This window comes from Filicampus tigris, chromosome 7 (genome assembly GCF_054856515.1).
Source record: "Filicampus tigris isolate MCC_2025a chromosome 7, RoL_Ftig_1.0, whole genome shotgun sequence".
NCBI classification, from domain to species: domain Eukaryota; kingdom Metazoa; phylum Chordata; class Actinopteri; order Syngnathiformes; family Syngnathidae; genus Filicampus; species Filicampus tigris.
In genome coordinates, this window is record NC_141223.1 from 2,551,950 (window position 1) to 2,576,989 (window position 25,040).

At 41.2% G+C, this 25,040-nt stretch overlaps 1 protein-coding gene across 4 annotated transcripts; it reads left to right on the forward strand.

The window, feature by feature from the left end:
• Positions 1–1,897: 1,897 nt before the first annotated feature.
• On the forward strand, positions 1,898–24,754 carry st3gal4 (ST3 beta-galactoside alpha-2,3-sialyltransferase 4). 4 transcript variants are annotated; one of them, XM_086036171.1, is made up of 11 exons: positions 1,898–2,216; positions 5,110–5,188; positions 11,684–11,765; positions 12,128–12,217; positions 14,388–14,485; positions 14,971–15,034; positions 15,127–15,222; positions 16,865–17,054; positions 17,368–17,505; positions 24,121–24,273; positions 24,352–24,754. In XM_086036171.1, the coding sequence occupies exons 2-11, from the start codon at positions 5,173–5,175 to the stop codon at positions 24,439–24,441; spliced, it is 1,017 nt and encodes a 338-aa protein (XP_085892297.1). In that variant the 5' UTR covers positions 1,898–2,216; positions 5,110–5,172; the 3' UTR covers positions 24,442–24,754. The 4 variants fall into 4 exon arrangements, with proteins under 4 accessions (XP_085892297.1, XP_085892298.1, XP_085892296.1 ...); XM_086036172.1 differs by lacking the exon at positions 1,898–2,216 and having other exon boundaries at positions 5,152–5,188; positions 24,124–24,273; XM_086036170.1 differs by lacking the exons at positions 1,898–2,216; positions 5,110–5,188 and adding an exon at positions 8,090–8,730 and having other exon boundaries at positions 24,124–24,273.
• Positions 24,755–25,040: the final 286 nt, after the last annotated feature.

The following is a 25,040-nucleotide window of genomic DNA, read 5'->3' on the forward strand; positions in this document are numbered from 1 at the left end:
AAATGAATAGGCCGGATAATGTCCTTCATTAAGGAGGGAAAGACTAACAACAAGTCTGCCAGGCTGATGGCTAGCTATTCAATCTGAAGCCAGCCATCAAATGTGATCCTGTTATGCAGTGGTCATCATTCCCAGTGCTCTTTGGAAGAGGGGAAAATAAGTCTGCGTATAGCAAGCTGCCGTCTCCTACGGTATACTCTCAGACAGACCACCAACAGTCAGATAAAAAGCTCTCAGCTGTTCGTGACTACGGTGGTCCGGCTTGTGTGAGGCCAGACTGACCGGAGCGTTTGTGTCTGTGGTAAATAGCTTGCCATGCAACTGCAAAGCATCAGCTGGACTAATTAAAGAGGAACAGGCAGATCCAAACATCTTGTCAAAGTTTTTCCTCATAAATCACCGATATAGACCAAACACTGAAATGAGAAGTCTGCAATTAAATTCAGCAGAGCAAAGGCGGATAGATTGTTTGTGATACATCAGTAATTTCCTGCTGCAGCAGCACTATCTGATGTCAACATGTGCAGACCCTGAATGTGTGCTCCGTGTCTATTCCATCCATCCATCCATCCATCCATCCATCCATCATCCATCCATCCATCCACCCATCCATCCATGCTTCCGCCCATCCATCCAGCCATCCATCCTTCCGCCCAGCCAAGATCCATCCCTCACCTTTCTGCCCATCCATCAACCCATCCATCATCCTTCCACCCATCCTCCATCGTCCTTCCGCCCATCCATTCATCCATCCTTCCGCCCATCCATCCATCCTTCCACCCATCCATCCAGCCATCCATCCTTCCGCCCATCCATCCACCCATCCAAGATCCATCCATCATCTTTCTGCCCATCCATCCATCCATCAACCCATCCATCATCCATCTATCATCCTTCCACCCATCCTCCATCATCCTTCCGCCCATCCATTCATCCATCCTTCCGCCCATCCATCCATCCATCTTTCCGCCCATCAATCCGTCCATCCATCCTTCCGCCCATCCATCCACCCATCCAAGATCCATCCATCATCCTTCCGCCCATCCATCCATCCATCCATCAACCCATCCATCCACCCATCCTCCATCATCCTTCCATCCATCCATCCATCCTCCCGCCCATCCATCCTTCCGCCCATCCATCCACCCATCCAAGACCCATCAATCATCCTTCCGCCCATGCATCCATCAACCCATCCATCATCCATCCATCATCCTTCCACCCATCCTCCATCATCCTTCCGCCCATGCATCCATCCATCCATCCATGGCATCAATCCAGCCATCCATCCAGCCATCCATCCGTCTGGAGTGCTACCCCACTAGGGTCGTGGGTGCTTTAGGGCCTATTCCAGCCGACTTCGGCTAAAAGGACTGGACTGCCAGACAGTCGCGGGTTGGCACGGTGAAAAAAAAGGGCCAAATATTAGACGTGCCAGGCCATGCAGCGAATGACTGTGTGACTCATTAGCCACACATTGAGAAAGCATGCAACGGTGGTGAAACTTCCGTAGCAGTTGTCTAGCCTACAGAAATTACCCCAAGAGCTCAGTGTCACACCGTTGCGTATGCATGTGTAGCTCTTTACCGGTATTTCGGACAAGTGTACATGCGGGTTGTGTTAGATGTACTCGGGATGCCACAATTAGGGATCATGGGAGGACACCCGCAAGCCGAGATTCGAACCCCCGCCCTGCAAGACAGATGTGGAAACCACCAGTAGCACCAGCGCACGTCCCATGAACATTTCTGACACATACACACATAAATATAAGAACAGCCAGCTGGTTGCAGAGTCAACTTCACAGAAGCTTATGAGCCAAATTGTAATTGAATGCGTACACGGGACAACCGCAGCGGCCATTCGTTTTCCAGACCCTCCATTTACGTCGGCGACGTGAAAGCGCATGCGCAGTGCCGCAGTTGGGAAGGTGCAGCTGGAGGAGTGGAAGGAAAGAGGACGGACGCGTTTGCAGCGCGAGCCGCTATGAGCCTGCGGCGGCGGACTCCACAGCAAGCAGGGCCAGCAGTTAGCTCGCCGGTGGTTTCCACGTCGCAACGTGATGCTCGCCGCACTTCGCCGCTGCTTGCGGAGCCGCGTCTTTCCCACGGAGGGGAAAATGTCACCCACGGCGACGGCGTGAATTTGCCCACTCGCTTCCAGCAACGTTTCACCTTCTCTTCGGATTAAAACTGCATTTGCTGTCGGTCACGTTGGTGAGTAAAGCTGTTCGACAACACTGGTGAACTGTAATTTAATTTGACTAGTCTGCTCGCGTTTCTTGAATTCAAGTCATTTGATTTCTGCCATTTGGCAGATGTTGCAGACGCTGTTTTTTGGTGTGGTTTTTTTTGGTCGCTGTTAGCTCGATGGCAGACAATCACTAATTCACTAATCACTACCATTGATGAGCATGACAATCAAGGCTGAAGTCTAAGCATGGATATTTGTTGAGTCAGAGCACGTAAACAAGTCGCACGTCTCAACTTGTGCATCACTTTATCGCATGTGACGTGACTAACATTTAGGATTTGGATTTTTGCTGATAACTGATCCCAACGTAGTTGTTGTGCCCGTTAAAGATTAACACAATATCGAGTAGCTCCCCTTGGGTTTATAGTGTCACATTTGTTTAGTTGTACAGGCATCTTTCGTTTATTTGCATTCAGGATAATGCACGAGTGCAGGCAGGGTTCCCCAACCGTTACAAAAGTGCACTTGTCTTTATCATGATATCATGATAAGTCGTACCACAAAAAAAAAACAAAAAACGATCTTATTTAAAACAAAAAGAAGAAAATATTGCATCCAAAAGTAATCAAAGCAACTCTCCATTCATGCAAAATTATTATCATTTTTTTATTCCAACAACAACAAACAGCAAAAAAAGTCTATACTGTAGTATAATATTTGGGCAAAATTACGATTTATTTCAGGGAATATGACTTCATACGACGTTTCTGTGATACTACTGTAGATGAGGCTGATTCAACAGCGTCTCTGCTGTTCACAGCCAAGTAATGCACGAAACTGCCTAATTTGCTTTAAACACTAACCATGATTTTTTTTCTTGGAACTTCACGACTCCCCCCCCAAAAAAATGTTTCCCAGCAAACCTGATGAGACAGAATCAGCAACGCCTTTGCTTGTTGCAAAGTAGCAAAGTTTGCCTCAGTTGACTCATAACACACAATAATCAACAATCAGTTCTGCACAATTCACAGAATTTGTAATCGTCGTGCAATCCCAATAGCTGTTGTCACATTGTTGTTGTTTTTTTGACTGGATACGAATGAATGTACAGCTATAATTAATACGCAGGTGCAGTAGTTCACTCCATGTTGTCACAAACTGCTTCAGGGCATAAATAAATGAACGCACGGAAATTAATTAGTGATGGCCAATTATCAATCGATGAAATGGGGACAAAATGATGAGATGAGACAGTATGCTGAATGTGTTTATTAGATAAACGATTTGCCAACTTGAAGTGTTGTAAGTAAAGACCCTTTTTGAATCGATTCATGGCTTTTCTTTTTGCGAAACTGAGTTGCGTAAAATGTTTTCGAGTGTGTCAGGGCAACCAGGGAAAGATGGAGCACAACATTAAATGAATAATTCTGATATTCTTGCCATATTTGTAGCTGGCCACTGAGAGAGCATTGATCATGAAAAAAACAAACCCATGTTTTTAACTGTGTTAAGTGTTACATTTTATTACATTGAATATGCCCAATCTTTCATGAGGTTTGGGTGGAGAACAAAAGGGAAATTGCAAAATCACTTGTGAGTAAAGCCTATTATTGTGTAACCACTATAGTTTTATCCCCTCCATGTTGAGCGATGTAACACGCGATGAAGAAAAGAGGGATGTTTGTTCTAAAATGGCCTGCAGGGACTCACTTCATTCACATGGTTACAAATCTCATGAGAAAATGCATTTAGGAAGCAAAAGGATTTGATTGAAGGTTTTTTTTTGAAACTGTGACCTCATAAGTGTGGCCAAACTGCTACATATTATGTCCCGATTTAGCTCTTCTGACCGGATTAAAAAGAAAAAAAGGATTATGTTTGTGTGTTCAAGGTCATTCTCTATATTAGGGCTGGGACGATACACTTGTGTCCCAATCCGTTACGGGTACCGATACTTGGGTTGCGATACCATCCGTATCGCGACACTTGAATATTATAAAAATATATTAAAAAAAAAAAAAAAAAAAAAAAAGGAGACATGTGTTTCCAAAGTTTTAACTTAAGTTCCATTTGATATTTAAGTGACACGATTGAAAACTGCGTCGACTGTTCCAGTAACTGTTCCTGATACACAGGAGTGCAATAAATAGAACTCCGTTCACAAAGCTCAACTTTAAGGACCTCAAACGTTCCAAAAGCACGCTATAGAACGTGCGCACATAACATAACATAAGGTGTCGAAAGTATCGATACGTTGATGAAGTATCGATACTTGGTATCGGCATAAAAAGTATCACGATACATTGCAATATATTTTTTCCCAGCCCCAATATATATATATATATATATATATATAGTGTATATGTATACATATATGTGAGAGTACAGTTGCAGTATTCGCGGACCACCACCTTGACAGGGAATCTGGTAGGAAGGAAGTTTAACCTCCCCTCCCTGTTGCACCCCCACAAAAGACCCCAACTTTTTTTCCCCCATGAAACCCTGAAGCCAGAGTCCCTTCGTGAGAAGTTCCTGACTCATCTTTAATCGTTCCAGCCTGTGTGACGACTACCATCACTGAAGGGGCTGTGCTGAGATGGGAAGAGCAGCACTGATGCCACTGGGTCCCCGCTCGCCTCACGTCATCCTCAGTCGGCTTTAAGTCCTTCGAAAACTGCTCGGTGTTGCCGCTTGACAACATTATTTTTCTTCCTGACGTGGATGACGTCACTTACATGACTTTTGTTTTTTTTTTTGCTCAACTCAGCCTCTAATGGTTGTTTCCTCTTTTAGGACCTGTTTTCTATTCAAAGCTGTCTTCATAAGTGCTTTAATCCTGTTGACTTGACATCTGTCTGACTGTTTTTTTTTGTGTGTTTTTTTTTTTTTTTTGTATTGTTGTATTTTTGGTTCTAGAGCGAGAGTACGAGAAGCCCGTGCTGATCAGTTGTAAACCCACAGTGGACAGAGTCACTGGAAATGACCGAGAGGAAAGGTAATCACCATTTGCTAATGGGGTCGTTGGTGAGCGGATTTAGCCACGTTTACTCATTTTGTAGGAGAAATATTGACAAAAGTATAAGGGGCATTTTTGTCCTCATGTTGAATTTGAGAGATTTCATCCCATAATTGCTCTGAAGGAATTGTCTATTTTTTCAGAAGAACATTTTTGCGTTGAGACAATATTGGGCCCGAGAGGCAGTGTGCTCTTTGTTTCTTGATCTCACTCAAGATTTGATCGGGTTGTTAATTTGAGTTTTTTCACACCAAACTCATCCAAGCATGGCCGTTACGGTCCTTGCTTTGTGCACGGTAAAAAAAAGAACGGTACTTCCCCCAAACTGTTCCCACACATGTTGCACAGTTGAGATCCAGGAAGGGCTTAGGTGTTGTCTATATTGCGGTAATAGTGTTCTCTTTGATGTGATTTATGTCCTTTTTCTTGTCAGTCGAATCCAAACTTTATTTATTATCACACACTTCGTTTTCACTGTAGTCAAAGTGAAACACTCAACATCTTGATTTAATTCTGGTCAAAACCTCTCCAAATGACATTTATGGTACATTGATTTGAAAATAATTGGCATAATCTTGCTTGGGTTGTTCAGCTTGACAAATTGCTGAAATGAACATTTTCAAATCATTTTCATGGTTTACCAAACTGGAGAGGTAGATGAAAGATTGTTGTGGCCTTTTTCTGCCGACTGAAAAGCGCGAGAGTTTTTTTTTTTATTCCCTTGACAACTTTCTACGGTATTTCTTCATCTCTCAAACCGTAAAAAAGTCAAGCGTCAGAGCGTAGTTCATATACTTTGCATTCAATCCAGTCTTTGGTGGTGTTAACTGAGCGTGCATTTTTTTTTTTTCCATCATTTTTTTTGTCCTCCAAGTTTGGCTATTCTTGATTTACTCGAAGTATTATGTTGCTACAATGTTGCAAGCCGAACTGGAAATAGCTATTCAGCTGTGCGCCCTGTCAGTTGGCCGTTGTGTGTGTGTGTGTGTGTGTGTGTGCGTGGGTGTGTGTGGGTGTGTGTGGGGGTGTGTGTGTGTGTGTGTGGGGGTGTGTGTGTGTGTGTGTGTGTGTGTATGTATGTATGTATGTATGTATGTATGTATGTATATATATATATATATATATATATATATATATATATATAAAAAGTGATGATTGGCTGTGCAGGATGACTTGAAAGCATGCCGAGTGGTTCATTATGACAAAGGGAGATTATGGAAGAGATGTGCATTACCTTAAATGCGTTTAGCGGTATCTGCAAAGTTTAACCAATGCAAAATGTTTGAATTGTCCTCAGCACTGTTAATTGTTCTATTTTGATCATTTTCTACTTCCCGTTTTGCCTCCCATTGGCTTTTTGCGTCGACTTCCTGTATTGGCTTCTCGCTTTAGCCAGGGGAAGCTACATGCCACGTGCTTATCACTTGTGACAAAAGGTGCGAAGCGCCGTACGTGTGCGTTGTTTTAAACATTTTACTTCACATTAGCGATTTCGTGTTGCGCCGCATGCCAGTTAATGCGATAAATTCATGTTTGAGGTCCATTACGCCTTGTCATTCAAGTTAAGAATGTTTTGATTGTTTGTAGACTAGACTAGGCAAGAATAATGAAGCATAAAGCGGACATCGCGTTGACTTTTTCTGAATTGAGTAAAATGCCTTTTTTTATTTTTTTATTTTCTGGTTCCAATTTAAAACCATCCATCCATCCATTTTCTATAGCGCTTCTCCCCACACGGGTCGCGGGGAGTGCTGGAGCCTATCCCAGCAGTAGGCGGGGGACACCCCGAATCGGTTGCCAGCCAATCGCAGGGCACACAGAGACAAACAAACATCCGCGCTCACAATCACACTTAGGGGCAATTTAGAGTGATCAATTAACCTGCCATGCATGTTTTTGGAATGTGGGAGGAAACCGAAGTACCCGGAGAAAACCCACCCAGGCACGCGGAGAACATGCAAACTCCACTCAGGGATGCCTGGGCCGGGAAGTTAAAACTAATAATATTTATTTATGGTATTAAGGTATTAAGAAAAAAACAAAAAACTTTTTTTTTTATTGAAAAGGTTAAAGAGCTCTTTTGGTGTCCAGAGGTTTCATAGAACTATAAAATGACACTGAAATGGTAAAAACGATGCCCTGGCAACACAAATGTATCACAGATGAGCGTACCACAAGCTCTTGATGTAACTCGTAACCTTCATTTAGATAAACTCTTCACCCTAACCCTTCATATGGAGAGAAACATTGCTTGCAGTCAATGTTATACATTAATGGCTACATTATGCCGCCGCCCCTGTGTGATCTCTATCTTTGCTGCTGTAACACTGAAAATTTCCCCACTGTGGGATCAATAAAGGCATTCTTATCTTATCTTATCTTTGTTGCTGCGACCCTGTCGACCTGCTTCATTGCAACCATCGGTCCACAAAAAGAGCCGATTCTTTTTTGCCCCAAGTTGCCCCGCAGTTGTTTTGTTGCTTCAAATAAATAAAAAATGATAAGTAAAAATGAACTCCGAATATGAAAAAAACAAAAAAACATTATATATTCATTATTGCTTCATTAATAAACATACCGGTAGTCAGAATGCTACAACAAATAAAATGCAACATAAGGTCAAACGTAAAATGCAATAATAACATACCGATATTATTAATATTAATACTAACATTAATATTAATAATATCAGTTGATATTAATATTAATAATATCTGCTAATATTAACATTAATATTAATATATTTAAAATATATCAACAATTAACATTATTATTTAATATTAATGTAACATGATATTAATTATTAAAATGAAAAAAAGAATTTGACCATATTTGGTCAGACAGCGACGATAGGGGCTTGTGATTGGCTTAAACGGAGATGACGGTAGCCGCATGAAAATGCGGTTTCCGCAATTAGTCCTTTTTACGGTCATTCGCGTTCTACGTAGTAGTCATTTGGTCTTACGGGGTCAGGAAAAGCACCGTTGCGCAAAAGCGCTAGTTGGCGAGGCTCTAATGTTGTCGAAATGGTGCTTGGCGGCTGTTGTGTTTGGACTCAATTCATTTCGGTGGGGAATGTTTGAAAGGCAGTCAGCGTCAGAGACCGGACGGTGTTTGACCTTTGACAAACCAGTGTGTTCCGATCAAAGCCGTTGGCCCATGCCCCTCTCAAGCCACGCGAAGGAAGCTGAGGTGAGCGCGCAGGATTTATTCACGTGTCCACAAGCGATCCTCTTCAACTATCTCTCCCCTGCTGGGTTTTGCTTCCGGACATCTGCTTGTTTCCCCACCACGCCCATTTCCTCCGCTGTCATCCGAGTAGAAGTCGACACACTGCGGCGGCTTATGATTCAATTAACGAAACACGAGATTGCCTTTGACTGCACCTTTTGGGAAAAGAATGCACTGCAATGGGAGGTGCTAATTTGCATTTTTCTCTTGGCACACTCAAGCACGTCATGCAATGAGCAGTTATGACAGGACAAACGGGAACATGAAGATGTTCCTGAGGGCAGCTAAAAGTAAGATCTCTTCCTGTGTGTGTGTGGGTGGGTGTGTGTGTGGGTGCCTGAACCCCGATCTTGATGTGCAGTGTTATTTTTAGGACTGCACGATTATAATCACTTTAATATGTCATATATTTCATATAATCAATTATTTTTGATTGAGATTGAAATCACGATTATTGAAACGATTATTTCTTGCTTTCAAAACTTTGTATTTATTCAACTACTACAACTCAATTACGCCAAACTATAAGCATAGCCTCATTCCCATTCATCCCTGCACGTTGATCACGTCATTTTTTCAAGGGGAAGTCAAACCAATTCATTCATTCTGCCACATCCGCACTTTTGATGCCTTGCAACTTCTCATACATCAACTCATTCACTGCCATTGACGAATTGACTTGTCTTTTCACAGTCCGGCCGTTCAATCCCAAGAATTTATTTATATTTTTTTCAAATTTAAAGAGGGTCTGAAAATGTCTGTCAGTGAATGAGTTAAAGCCTTGAATAAGCACTGACCATATCTCTTTATTGCATTTTGCTGCTGTCCTTCGAAAAACACTTATGTATGTTTTTTTCAGTTTTATTTTACTTTTCCGTTAACGGGGTTTCCGCATTACAGACTTCCCTTTAACGTGAACATTGTAAAAAGATGACAAAATTGGACATATGTGTTTTTCACAGGACAGCAACAAATGATTTTATTTGATGTTATTTTCACAAGTCTTGGGATTTACTGGGCTAATCTGGTATCTCTGTGATTTGTATTTCGTTCCATGTCATGTTGAAATGTGGGTTGGTACGACAAAAAAAAAAAAAATCCTTGGATCTTTGTGTCTTTGAATTTTGAGAATAACATGCTAAAATATAAGTGAAAATAGTGAAAACCAAAATCGGCTGTTCCTGAGCGTTTTGGCCTCTCGGGGCAGTGTGGTGCCATGCATGGATGGAGTCCACCCTTGGAATGAGAACAGAAGAAAGTTGCGATTGAACCCTATAAAATAATCTAACTTGTTTTTCACAGACTGGGAAGAATTTGTGTCTCCGTGTTTCTCTTACCTGTTTGTAGTGCTGAGCGATATATCGAAAAAAAAAAATATTGCAACATAGGCCATTTTATATCACAGTAATGGTGTACCACGATATATTTTCAGTTATTCTATAAAAAAAAAAATACACAACACACTAGCGATGGGAAAATAAAGCTTCAAATTTGCTTCACGAACCAGTCGTATTTTTTGACCCCTCTAGATAGCACTGTTTCTTGTGTTTTGTTTGTATTGTGTGATGTCGCAAGAAATCATAGCACACAATTAACAGCATATGTGCAATTGATATATTTCTTTATTTTTCATTGCAAGAAAACATTTTGGACAATTGTCTGCTTCAAGCTTTGTGGGAATAGTTGAGGGGAAGATCCTTTTCTGTTCCAGTGCATAAAGTCAGATCTACAAAATCACGGCTGGATGAGTTTGGTGTGGAAGAGATTCGGTTCAAAACCACAGCAAAAACCTTTGTGATCAATTATACATTAAAGGTGCCACTCTCAGATTCAACATGGTTCATACAATGTACCAGCACATCTACAAAGAGATGCTAGGGCAGTTGTTTCATTGAGTGCCCGAGAAGAGGTTTGGCTTTGAAATAATTTTTTGGGGACATCTCGTATGGTCTTCAATTTCATTTTCCTGTAAGTGTACAGCATTGGCTCGTTGTCCCAATATTTTTGCCCATACTGTTTGTAGCGGTGGCCATGTTTGCATGCTTAAACTGACTGCCTCCACGTGTCAACGATGTTTTCCCAACATGGATGGGCGGGGGTGTCCGATGCTGCTGCACTGTAAATCTCAAACTTGGAAACAACTTCACTGATGCACAACCAACATCTTGGCTCATTTTAGATCTTAGATCAGCACGGTTTGTGAGTCCACGAGGAGAAGCCGCTGAATTTTCTGTAACCTACTTTTTTTTTTCCCCCCCTATTGCTGATTATAAAAGAACCGAACAGGTCCGAATTAAAATTACTCTCCCGGTAGTTTGGCCTATATATAATCATTGACCACAATTTCCTGGCGGTTTTGAAAATGTCCACAATGACCCAACTCCGATCTTCACCTTAACTGATCTTCCCGCTAGTCACTTCAGTTTGGCTGTCACCATGTGGTGGCAAGGCAGGATGTCTGACAGCGAGAGTGCCTCGCTTGTCACTTCCCGGAACTCTGTAACGTGGCGTGAACATGCCCCAGTAGTTTTAACCACAAGTGTGAAGGCTAAAGCTAACATCACGTCGATGTCTTGGGCTGGGATGACAGATGCACTAACTACACTCACAATATCAATGCAGCACAAGTTATGATTAATTATCCGGTCCAAATTGTCAAAATGTGTGATATCGGAATATATGTTTATGTTATGTGTGAAAAAAAAATATATAAAGTTTTCAAAGTACATTATTGTGTGATTAAAAAAAAAAAAATGAGTGCCTTGCCGGCTCTAGATAACAATTGTCACTTGCCACTCCTGCGGTCTGGAGTCTAGTTTTTGTCAGTGACAAGGAAAATGAAAACTGCCATAGTGGAACCACCGAAGCTCAGCCCACTGGCTTTGACGCTGCTTGTTGTAATTTCAACACAAATTTGCCCTGAATTTGAAGTGAATTATTTAGTTTCAAGCTTGCACTTTTGCCTCTCTGAAACTGTACAGGCAGCGTTTTATATTTTCATTTTCATTACTGTCATACAAGTTAACCACCGTTTGATAAAAGTCAAATCAAGCAAACCTACTCTACCCTAGAAGAAAGGTTTTGCAGCAATAAACTCTCACTAAGTGGCTAAAAACAAATCAGTTGTATGTCATATTTGTATTAGCACATATTTGTTACATTTGAAATGTAATCAACTATGCTTTCCTGTGCTGCAGCAGATATATTGCAATTCTTGATGTCATTGTTTTATTCTGATTGCAGTATGGTGCCTTAGGCTTCTACCAGTTCTCTTCTTCTTCATCTCATTTGTCACATACTTCTGTTCCTATGCCATACTTCAGAGGTAAACACACACGCACACTATTTCTTTCTTCTTTTGTCATCGCTCTGGTATGAAGGTCACTTTGCACCAAAAATGCCCGCTCAACTTAAAAAAAAAAACCGTCCAAGTAAGCCCTGGAGAACTGCAAAGTGCTGAGTACCCGTGAGTAAGTAGTCCAAGCCACCCACTGATCCAAGCCGATGGTCAATTAGACCTTCATACAGACAGACCTACTTTCACTTTTTCACTTTTTGAGGCTTCTGGACTCAGTTCATGTCTGGAGCAAAATGTTTTTTTTTTTTTTTTTTTTTTTATGAATTCAGCAGCAGTTTTCAGTTTCATGCCCAGTGGCGGTGATTGTCTGTGCGCCTGTCTTTTCACAGCTATGGCGGCACCAGCAAGTCTGTCAACAGTAGCAAGTCTCTGTGTGGTGGCTGGCTGACGCAGAAGAAGTGGGAGAACCTCAACTTTAAGTGCGTCACGGCATGTCTGCTTTGTTTTTACGGGGAGGGTGTCTGTGACTTATTATAAGGCCAGGCAACAGTTTTATGTCAACATAAAGGCGCACGTTTCCCTTGATTTGATGTATAAAGTACTGCACTTCCATCCATCACCCTTAGCTTTTGGACCTTAAAAGGTCCATTAAGCTTAAGAAGGTTAATGTTCAACCCTTGCATGGCTTGATAAAAGTCCATTTTACAGAGGCCAACATTGCTTTGTTATCACTATTGACAGTCATGAAGTACCCCACCACATCATGCGTTTTTGGCACTCTACTATACAGTATCAGTTTACGCAGCTGTACGACCATGTAGACACTACATTAGGTACACCTGCACAGATCGGAGCCAATACAAGAGCTGTAATACAAAAATAAATAGGATTGTGGTAATGGCGCATAATCCTCCGCCAAGGTTGAACCATGAACAAAAGCGATATGTTTGTCGGTAACACTTCCTACTCTGCAGAACGTGACTTGGCATTCTTGACATGAACAGGCTCATATCTCGAGTTTGCGATACGAGATAAGTCAATTCAACGCACTTCACAATTAGCAGAGGTTTAGCAAATTGTGAACATTTCATCAAAAAAAAAGAAAAAAAAAGAGGATTCAAGCTGTTAAACGGCATTTCCAATTGAGGTTTACTGTCAAACTAAACATAAAACAAAGAGAATTAGAATCACAGTTTAAAAAAACACACACACAAAAAAAAACAACATTGCTTTGCCTTAGTTACCTTAATATTAACATATAATGGAAAATACCAATGACATGCTAACAATTAGCATCGCTATTTACGGTTTTACAACCCTTTAAGTAACAGATATTTCAACACAAACTGTGGAACATCACATGTTGACGGATAATATATCAAAACACACAAGCATATATTTTTATCCTCTACAAAAATGACTAATTTTACAGAAACTTTGTGAGTAATAGTATAAGCGTGCAATCGTGATGCACAAATTGTTTAATGCTTTAAATTGGAATTAATTACAGTATTACTCTGTTGTCATTTAAAAAAAAAAAAAAAAAAGTACAATATTATAGAGTGCTATTTTTCCATATTAAAAGACAAAAATGCAAAAATGTGTTTTTTTGTGTGTGAGTGAGGGTGCTGGCTGGAACGAATTAATGGCATTTCCATTCGTTTCAATAGGGAAAGACGATTTGAGATGGGAGTGTTTTGAGTTATGAGCGTAGTCCCGGAATGAATTCAACTGGTTTCTCAAGGCACCACTCTCAATAGATGTACAGTCCAAATAGATAAGACTAAGCATGTATTCTTTTTTGATGCAGCTCTTGTCTTAGATGTCGTTATACTGAATAGATGTAGCGCCCCAAATGAAGTCTTTGCTGAATATTTATTACTAATCCCTTTCCAAATAATGTACTCGTTTCCGTCTGTGGTCCATCACAGTTTGTTGCACATCTGCACTTTGACCGTTCAAAACTCCAAGATCCCCAATCACTACGGGAAAAACATTGCGTGCATGATGAAGTCGGCAGTTTTTGTGGTGCTTGAGTTTCTTCACATCAGCCTTCGCGGTCGCTGGCTGGCCCTTCAGGTAATTGCTGTGACATTTTGTCGAATGGAAACCGAGGCCCGAAGGCCCATCTCCATGTCCTTGGGGGGGCTAACTGCCATATGAAGCTAGTAAACGTATGGGAGCCTCTCTGTCAAGACAGTAGGTCATAAACAGCTGGAGTCCAACGCCACGTAAAAATAAACGGTGCTGCGTTTGTCTTACTCCAGAAGCTCTGAGAACGTTGTTGTTTTCTTTTCCCCTTTTCCTCAGCCGGAGCATTTTAATGAGGGACATAGAAATTCAAATGGCCCGTCTGCTCTGCTCATAACGAGTGTGCTTCACCTTTTTAATAGATACCAGAAGCACATTGGCAAGTTAAAGTCTTAGCCAAGCCAAGCATTTGGAGTTTTCTAAACGGCCGGGGTGTGTTTACTGGCAGTATTTTTTTTTTGTTGCATTGTCTACTGTGTGCTTTGTCGTCACTGAACAGCCACAAAAAAAAAAAAAAAAGACATTTGCTGCCACATTCGTAGCTTGCTTTCTTGATCGGCAATATGATTCATGCGGTATGTCGCTTGTGTAATAACCGTTGTGATGTTTCTCCCACAGCGTTAGCAGGCAGACGCAGCTCTTTCTAAAACTGGACGATTTCTTCTGGCGAGAACATCTGTCAACGTTGCCGCTGCCTTACGGCGTCAGCGGCAGTGGTGTGTAGATATCATTCCCTGCTTTTACTTCCTTTTTATTTGTTAAACCTACCGTTTATTTGGCACTGTGAACTTCTGTGTTTTCTCTGTCTTGGATGACACCCACCGTTTATTCCAGGCGGGAAGAAACTTTTTTTTTTTTTTTTCTTTTTCCTATCAGGGGCCATTTCGGGTTTTATAAATTCCTCCAAGTGCCGTGCAAATGAAAAAAAAAAAAAATATGATGCAACAGCAGAATTTTTCCTTTTTAGATGTTCACGCTGTCAGAAATGCAAGGGTGCAATACCTCTAATTCTGCCATTGCAGTTTACTTCAAACTCTGCAGCCTGGCATCAAATCGCCCACTTTGATTTGTTTGTAGAATGATACGGCGCAACGGCTTAAATACTCCCGCAGGGCCATTGATGGTCCACGTGGCCTAGGTTCTCCACCCCTGCTTACAATGTTGTATTTGAAACTGCTCCCTTTCTCTCTTTTCCATCCAGAACTGCAGCTGCTGAAAGTTCTTGCAGTAACAGCAAATTATCAGATGCCGGCCAACATAGACACGTAAGTGTGACGTGGCTACGCGCCCCCTTTGTATTCAATTTCATCAAGAAGGACGAACAATATGCCTTTCTTTCTTTCTTTCTTTCTTTCAGCCTTGATTGCAGAACCTGTGTTGTCGTTGGCAACGGTTTTGCCATTAAAAACACATCCTTAGGAGGCATCATTAACAAATATGATGTGGTCATTCGGTAAGAAGAACACATTGTATTTAGCGCTTTAATATGGTTTTTGTTGGCCAACTATGCTTTGTTTGAATTTGTATTTTTCATTTTGTGTGCGTAGCCTGAATTTGTATGTGATCTTTTCTACTTTTCCTGGGTGGTCATTTTGATCAAATTGAATTTTTCTTTTTGGGGGTTATGACGTGTTTTTTGGCAAAAAGTACAATTAGCAACCTATTCAAATTGATTTGGGATTCGCTGGCTAAATGGTAAACGGAGGGCGAACGTGATTTTGGGGTATGGGAATGATATGCTCATCCGAAGATCGGGAAAGCAGAATATAATTTACAACCAGATGAAGTCTTTATTTTGTAATGAAGAGCTTTTGTTTTCTTTGATTCCCTTCTTCCGCTATTCCCTGCCTTTCAACTAGATCATAGATGATAATAAAAGCAAACAGAATTCATCTTCAATATTGAGATTTTTTTTGGGGGGGGGGGGATCTCTTGTCCAATTTAAGAATGACCACACTTTCCTCCTAATAATTCACCAAAATCATACGTTCCAATAGGAAGCCAGTCCCCCCGTCAAGCGGTTTTAGTCCCTATGATTAAACGCAGAACTAACAAATGGAGTTTTGTTGACCAACCCTCTGTAATATTATGGACATTGAGACTGTAATTTGGTGCTTGTGTTTCCTCACTACCATCAGAAAACTTTGGGGAAACGTAAAGTTTGTCTAAAGGAGAAAGTGTTCACATTTAGTCATGTCAGGCGTGAAAGCGCAAATCTGACTTTACAGCTTGGAGCCGACACATGCACACACTGAGTTGTTGTAAGCCTCTTTCAAACAGCCAAGCTGTTGGCCTGGTTACAATGCATTTTTCTCCCCAACATCAACGTGTCCGGGTCCCTCCCTATCCTCTTTCTGTGAAGCGAGTCAGTCCTGGGACATGGAGGTTATGGACGGTCTGAATTCAACGCATGCCTGGGAGCAATCGTCATCGGGCTTGTGTCATAGAAACGTAACTTGAACTTTTATTAAGCCGAGTGAGACGTGTGTGTGCAACCAAACATAGTCAAGGAGGTTCATAATAGCATTGGAACTTATACTTAAAGCCGAAGTCAACCCAAAGATTTTTATTTTTTTTTTCCAAGAATATATTTTCCCAGCAGGCCCACTAATTGAAACACGGCATTCGGATTCATTTTGCATTTGTGGAATAAAAGTTAAGCGGGGAAATGACACTGGCAATGACATCACAACTGCTCACAACGACCAATCGCGGCTCATATTCAGAAAACCGGTCAGCCGCGATTGGTCGTTACCTGAGCCCGGAGCAGTTGTGACGTCATTTTCAGAGATGGCTCAAAACAAGTGGATTAAGTCATATTCCACAAACGCAATATTTACCAGAATGCCTTGTTTCAACTCGTGGGCTTGCATAGAACATATTCTTGAAAAAAAGATATGTTTGGGTTGACTTCCCCCTTTAAGTAGCAGGATTGGGCAGTTTGCAGCTCAGAACTGGGGCGAATCCAGATCAAGGTGTGGAATATATCGTCGTAGTCCAACCCTCCTGGGTTCGTCAGTTCGAGAAGAGCCTCTAATCAAAGCAACAATTTTGAAAATGAGACGTGATTACACCTCCGATTTCTCCTCCCACAGATTGAACGACGCCCCGGTGAGGGGCTACGAGGACGACGTCGGGAACAAGACCACCATGAGGTTCTTCTACCCCGAGTCGGCCTCCTATAATCCGGGCGTGAACAACGAGCCTGGCACACTGATGGTCTTGGTGCCTTTTAAACAGCAAGATCTACGGTGGCTCAAAGAGATCCTCTACAACGAAAAGAGGGTACTGTCACACTCGCACGCAGCACACACACACACACCCACACTGCTTTCCCCAGACCTTACCAGCCGACCGTGTCAGGAACAAGATCTCCTAAGCTATTGTCAAAGTGCTTTTTCCATATAGGGCCTCTGTCCTTTGAGCTAGCAAGGCGCTAGCTGTTGCTGGGCCATTACCTGCTAATTATGCACATGGCGCTGCCTCCGACCATGAGGGACTCAGTGGCCGCCTTGCGTCTCGTTTGTATAAATGGAAGTGGCTGTACAGGAAATGACTTATCTTCGTATTTATTGATGTGTGCGTGCATGCGCTCCAGGTCAGGAAGGGCTTTTGGAAGCCCCCTCCGCAAATCTGGTTGGGTGACGCCGGTCAAATCCGAGTGCTGGACCCGCACTTTTTGCACCAGGCAGCCGAGAAGCTGCTCCGAATCCCTCTGAAGTCCAAGAGTAAACAGGTGAGGCGCCACTTTTCAGTTTCGAGAATCATCTTTCTGTAAAGGCAGCTAAGGCGGCGAGAAACGGCGGACGCAATTAGTCGGCATTCTTAACCGCAAGTTCTCCTGCTGGGAATCATTCGGGTTGTTTGTTCCTTTCGACGTTTGCCGCTCGGTTGTGAACGAGGCTGGCCTGTAGCATCCGCCGGCCGGTCAAGGGTGCTTGTGATAAACCGTCCACTGAGTTCAGCTGCAGCTCGGTCAGTACTGATTTGCGGCGGCGTCCAACTGCAGCAGATTGTGAGAAAGCTCTTCGCATTTTGGCATTTCCGTGCCAGAAAATCTCTTCAGGTTTACAGCAGTGAATGGCTCAGAAATAATTGGCTTTTGATAAAAAAGCCCACATTTTGTTTACATTTCAACGACAACCTACAGCATTCCCAAAAGCTGGTTGTTTGTTTTCAGTAATTTGACAGTTCTGGAAGCAAACAAAAAAAAAAAACCCTTAGGAAACTTTGAAGCACTCCTCATGGTGACAAGCGAAATACATGACGCAAGGCGTTTTAGCCATGAGCCACTGATCTGTTTTCACTTGAAAACTTGGAGCTTTTGTCTCTCTTTGGCTCATGAGCCTGGACTTTGCACTTACACTTTTCGCCCCTAATGACCTCTTCAGTCTCCTGGGAGCTTGTGTGCCTGGCAGAGCCAATTTTGCTTTTGGTTTCCACAGCCCTTTTTTTTTTTTTTTTTTTCTTGTCAAAGAATGAGATGCGGCGATCCTTTTTGAACTGCAGTCCAAACAAGTGGATCGTGTACGTGAGGTGCGAGCGGTGGGAACGCCGACGGAAGCTCTGCACAAACTTTGTGGAGCGTTCCAAAGCGGCGAAATGGTGTTTCTGGAGGGATGTAAATGGAGACACGACTTGTGCCTGTAAGCAGTTAACATTCGTGTGTTGACTAATTTTCAACTTGATGGATTACGCAAAAAGTACTCAACAGATTGCCACAACACTTTGTGGAGTGGTGGCGGGGTGTGGGCCAAGGAAGGAAGGAAGGACATTTTGGGCAGATCTAAAGAAACGGCTGTTTACGAAGTTGTACTATTTTGGTGCGGATCCGTATTAGTCTTGTTTGGATTGTTTGACTTCTGCTCAGTGGCATTTTAGTGTGAGTTGTAAACACATTTCAAAGCCTTTTCTGTCTTGCTTTCACATGTTAGGTTTACTTCCTCTGGTCCAAATGTGCCGTCGAGATAGAAATGCAGTGTATATAGTCCACATATTTTGTGTTTTACATCAACATTGAACCGGGGGGGGGGGGGGGGACCCTATTTACAATTTCATATGTACAGTACAGCAGTGGCATTTCGCCGTTGTCAATCAAGGAAATGTAGTCAAGTGTCCATCCCCGGCGCCACCTGGCCAAACAAGCTCGCACCACGAGGGAAACCACAGAGTTGAATTAAAACAGACTAAATGATGCTAGTATGAAAGTACATTAGGGCTGTGTAATCAATCGAAATTCAATTACAATTATTACACTCCAACATTACAAAATTGGCGTAATCGTAAAAAAAAAAAAAACGATTATTAATATACATTTATATCCAACGCCCTATATTTGTTCACACAAGGAAATCGTACTTGAATTCATACATTTGCACCTTTTTAAAAAAAAAAATGATAATAACAAATTTGATATATTTTCTTTGGTCCAAACCAAAAAAGAAATGATCGTTTTGAATAATCATGATTTCGATGATCACCCAAATCATCGTGATTGATATTTTTTTCATAATCAAGCAGCCCTAAAGCACATCTACCTTCCGCATTTCCAGCCCTAAAGCTATCAAACCTCATCCATCAGAGTCTTAGCTCCTGTTTGCAGATATTCCTCCTTCCCTGCCAAATCGATGACCACCTCACCAAAAATCCACATTGGCGTATACTCTCCACGGCCGCTCCCTCTTCATCTACCGCATTGCCAGCCTTTGTGCAAAGCCACATGATCCGATCCCTCGCAGTGTGTGTGTGTGTGTGTGTGTTCACACCCATCTCCCAAAACACAGGCATGTGTTTTGCTCTTAGCTTGAAGTAGGTGACAGTGCGCAGCCCACTCACAAAGGCTCGGCGGGCCTTTGTCCAAACTACACAGAGCTCTGGCACCGACCATATGAGGCTCATACTCGCAGAATGTCAACTATGTCATAATAATGGGAATTAACACACAAAAAAGACGGTACTGCTTATTGATACAATGTGTTACAGCATGTTAGTCCATGGCATGAGCACAAGAGGATTTTCGTTTTTGTTACGTTTTAAAAAGTATCGACGGTATTCAACACTTTTTCTAAAAGCGCAGTCCAGATGCCTCCCCGGGAAAGACGCGCGCTCACCTCCTTCTTACACGGTCCGTATGCTTGTCTAAATATACATTTTGCAAATGCTACAAGATAAAATGCACGTTCCCCTCTTAGCCGGGCTCCCAATATATCCTACTTGCTTCCTTGCCAAGAACAAAACAAACAAAGGTAAGTCAGCGTGGCCATTCATTTTTTGTTGAACTTTTTGTTCTTATGACCTTGTAGCGATTAAACAAACATGATCTAGCTAAAGAGCTATTTGACTGAATTCAGCACAGAGCGAACTAATGCATTCATGAGAGAAAGCTCATACCACATCAAACTATTAGACATGTCGGTGGACAGTAAAGATTTCTAGTCTTGGTTCAAGTTACCAATGTCGAGCTTTAGCCGGGGGATGTCTGAAGCGGGTCACTGTGGACTCGGACATGTAAATATAAGCTTTGGACAGTCCAAATGTCAAACCTGATAAGATGGGGAGAGAAAGAAAAAGAAAAAGAGGAAAGTGAAAGAAGAGAGAGGGATTCGCTCTCCAGCCCACGTGGAAGTCATTCGTGAGCACAGATAATTATTGACATGCTGTCCTTTGGGGGACTCTGATAAAAGACTACACAACAAACATGTCTGAGTCCATTACTCATTGCGTACGTTTTATCCTATGGTACCACGAATGTTAACAACTGTACGTTACGCGACGCCGTACGATCTTTGACCCGCTCGTCTTTTAAAACGGGTGCAAATTTTTATTTCGTTTTTTTTTTTTTTTTTTTTTTTTAAATGCTTTTTGTCATTTGTTAAAACTGTAAATACTACTTTCTTGCAAGGGCAAGGCAGCTTTTGCATATTTCCTACACAAGGTGCCTCACATAGTTAAAATACAGCATTTAAAAGCATTTACAAACAAAATAACTTCATAATTTAAGACATTTAAAACCAAAGTAAATAAATCAGAAGTAGCTTACGAAAATAATCAAAAGCATGTGCAGTGCACAAGATTTTGAAAAAACAAACAAAAAAATATTTTTAAAATGCTTTAAAAGACCTTAATCATAGATATGGAAAATACCTATGGGAGTTAAATTGCAAATAGTAGTACATGACTAAAATGATATGTGGGGGGGGGGGGGAAATCCACCCTCTCTGGCCTCATCTTGTACCTCTAAATACATTTTTAAGACACCTCAAGCACAAAAAAAAAAACCAAACAGAGACACAAGGTGTGACTGACAAGGTGTTAATCATTTGCCATGCAATTGTGGACACACTTAGCGGGCGCACGCCCGCATCCTCACGCTCGCCTGTTTGCTAGGGCTGCCGATAAACGATGTCAGAAGTTCCAACTCCGGAAAATATAAAACCAAATGCCCATCCCTAGTTATCAAAGTCTGTTAGTTGGCCGTTGTTGTTTGCTGGCCCTGTGATGCAATCATGGGTGGTGCCCCTGTTGTCATAGATATACCAGTACAGATTATATCCTGATAACCGATGTGCATACGTGGCGGCAATTTTGGCAAGATAATGTTTCCATCTTAGGTAATGGAAAGCATGGACATTAGCTTAGCGTTGCCATGGGCCCCGCCGCTCAAGAGGGGCTACCTATTCACCGGGGCGAGCTCTCATTGTTTTACTTCTCTCAAACATGCCATAGAGATTTTGGAACAGTATAGAGTTTTTTTTGTTTTTTTTTTTGTCTTTTGTCAAGCCCGTCTCTCTGGCACCCAATTATAACGAATGTGGAAAAAAAGGAAGTGCGCTAACCTCGCGGCGCATGAACGTGACCAGCTGCACACCATTATCACACCCTGTGAGGCAAGTTTAGAGAGGTTTAAGTAATTGTTTATATGTATTTATAATCATTTTGTACTGGGTATTTTTAGGCCGCAAAAAATTGTTTCAGATAATCTGCTTTAACGGATGACCCCTCGCCCCCTATTAATCCGTTAAATCCAGGTTCCGCTATTTGCAAAGAGAATCACAGCGAAGGGACCTCGGCACCACGGGGGATTCAACAGCGATGAGAAGTATTTCTTCTAAAAAGTACATTTATCACCTTTTTTTAAAATTTCCATCGATTGTACATTCCCAAAAATAAAATGGATAAACAACTAGTGTTATAGTAGCACGGTGTTACGAACAGGTGACACGACCAACGTAGCAGCTGTGGCAAACGTCAGCTTTTTTACAATGCTAATGCTAGCTTAGTGTTGCTAGCGCTGCGGTTTTGTTGGCGCTGAATATTCTCTGTCTATTTATCGCGACTATATGACTCTAGTCACATTTGTTTTTGTTTTGATGAGCTTGTTGTTACTTTGTGCATATGTATTCTTTTGCGTGCAAAGCGAACAAATGGTGGTTGCTTGTGGTGACTCAGCAAAGAGATAAGAACACATTTTATGACGCTGTAATGGTTTTACAGCATGTTAGCTGCCATTAATTGAACACAACTACTTGGTGCACATTTTCCAAACCATTATATTTGAGTTAAAACTTTAAAATTGTGCATTCTGTTATATTACTCTTGAAACAGAATAAATACCTTACACATGGAAATGATCCATTCCAGGGTGAAACTGTTGACATCTTAAAAGATTTAATAGCTCTACTGGCATCACTGATGTCCTTCATCACAACTTTTGAGAGTTTTTTTTATTTTTTGAAGACACCTGTTGTGCTGATATGACCAGAGATGGGCAAGCCAGGTCCAGAAAGTACCTGAATTCGAAAAAGCTGAATTTTCATACTAGTCTCTTCATCTGGGCCACTGTTGTTTACGCAGTTTCACCTCCCACTTTCATAAGGGGCTTGCAAGCTGGACTTGCGTATTGGACTCTGAGATTTGCTCACGTTTGCTGTGGTTGCACTTAGGAATCTATCTTGGATGATACCAGTATTCTTGACCTTTCATGTAACTTACAATGTTAGTGTTCTGACAGTGATTAACTCTGGACAAAGTACTTTTTTATATTTCATACTGTATCACTCACTCCAAAAGGGAAATTCACAGAAAATGTTTTTTTTTTTTTTTTTTTTTTTTTTCTTTTTTAGCGCAAATTGCTTAATTACTGTTGGGGCTAGTGTGTTTGTTAACCCAGCGGTAGTTTGGAGGAGGTCTTTATTTGTACAAATAGATCCTTGTGACTGATATATTACCATTTAAATCAAGTGAAATTGGAAGTTAGCTGAATTGTAGAGAAACTGCAGAATGGACATAACTCAAAATTCTGCTGTCTCCCCGGAACATAAACATGGATATAAACAACATTTTGGAGTGATCACGCCACCAATGTTAATTTGTTATCCACATGTATGGACAACTTTAATGACTGGCACGGAATGCTTTAATTCTTTTTTATACTTATTTGAGTACTTTCTGTTTTGGTTAGGGATAAAGTGTAAATGTCCTCAGCATTTGATTATTTAATGTTATTTTTTAATGGGAGAAGTGTATTTGTCCCAGATGGAAGGTGCATCCGCCATTTTAACAGATGTATGGCATCTATGAGAGGAAAAAGGATCACCAACTTTGAATGGGTTTGAGATTTTTGCTTTTCAGTTACGTGTTTATGCGTATTCGTGTTTTACTTTATTCGGACGCTCAGCTTTTATAGGAAACATTTCAACAAGTACTGTGCCTCACGAATTTTGTTGACGTCTATCGCCATCTAGTGGCACAATTCAGTTGTGCAGTAACAGCAACAGCAAAATGAATGGAATTTTGCACATGGATTTCTATTGTACGTGGATCATTTGAACTGTAGCTAAAGTCCAAGAGCAAATTTGTAGTTGAAGTAAGAACCTTATTGATTTGAAATCAACCATATCCATGCCAATTCTTAAACTTGAATGCATTTTCTCCACTACCACCTTAGGAACTGACTTATATCCAGTCATGTCATTCAGCATGATAGCAAAAGCTTAAAAAGCTGAAGCTTGTGTTGGCAAATTAAGGACCCTATTGATTTCCAAACAACCGTCAATACCTCCGTTACTCATTTTAAGGCCTTTTGTTGTGTTGTCACCAAGAGCCCATCTAATTTCTAAATAGATATTAAATAAAAATTAACTCACCCATCCTTTCTGAGGCAGTTAAAGTCTAAGTAAGAATCCTACAGATTTTATAATTATAGTATCACAGTTCATATAGGGACACAGGTGACATTTATTTGTTTTTCAAACAATTTGTTAAAAGTTTGAATTCCATATGCTGTGTATAGCTGGATTGATTTAAGGATGATGAGAAGGTTTAAAACAAAATGATGTGTGTTTTGATCCAGAAGCCGGTTCATCCCACAACGGGAATCCTTGCTGTCATCGTTGCCCTCAACTACTGCGATGTGGTCCACATAGCTGGTTTCGGGTATCCAAACTCGAAGAACGTCAAGCACCCAATACATTACTATGGCTATGACATTATGAAATCAATGAAGGTAAGTGGTGGTGGTCCTTAAAGTGACACTTTTCCCACTTGTTTAATCCTGTAAGGTCTATTTGTGTTCCTTTTGTAGAACTCTTACCATGACCTCAGTCGTGAAGCTGAAGCCTTAAAAAGACTGGAAGACTCAGGTGCCATCTTTTACCTACACCCACATTTATGATACGTGTGTGATAGGAAAATCAAATCTATGCATAATGTCTTTTGATCTTAGTTGCATTATCATAGTGTGATGTTAGCGTACAATAAGGGTTTCCTTATTGTATTATGAGTAGTATTTCAGTTGAAGAATATAAATAATAAGAAATGATTCGCACAGCACTTGGTCTCCTCTTGATTTGGAAATATAAAAGGTAATGTTGTTGTTTTCTTTTATTTATTGTTTTCTTTTTTCTTTCAAAACAATGCGAGTGATACTGGTACCACTGGATATGTTTTGTTGTACATAATGAAATAAATTTTTAATTAAAAAAACATGTTTTAGTGGTGTTCGTCTTCAATCAATATCACTGTTGGCCGCTAGATGGCAGTCAGCCTCCTTTGGGTGCATCCACAAGGCCACATCAAAACCTCAACGTGAAATCAAGTTGACGCACATATTCAATTTTATAATAAGTAACGAGTAAAATATCCTATTAAAAATTAACATAACCATCTTTGAACGGATATAGATTTGGATCCAGTTTTACTGAATCTCACTGGACTCTGGTGTACCTAATGTAAAGACTGTTATTAGCTCACATGTGTACAACATGGACATCT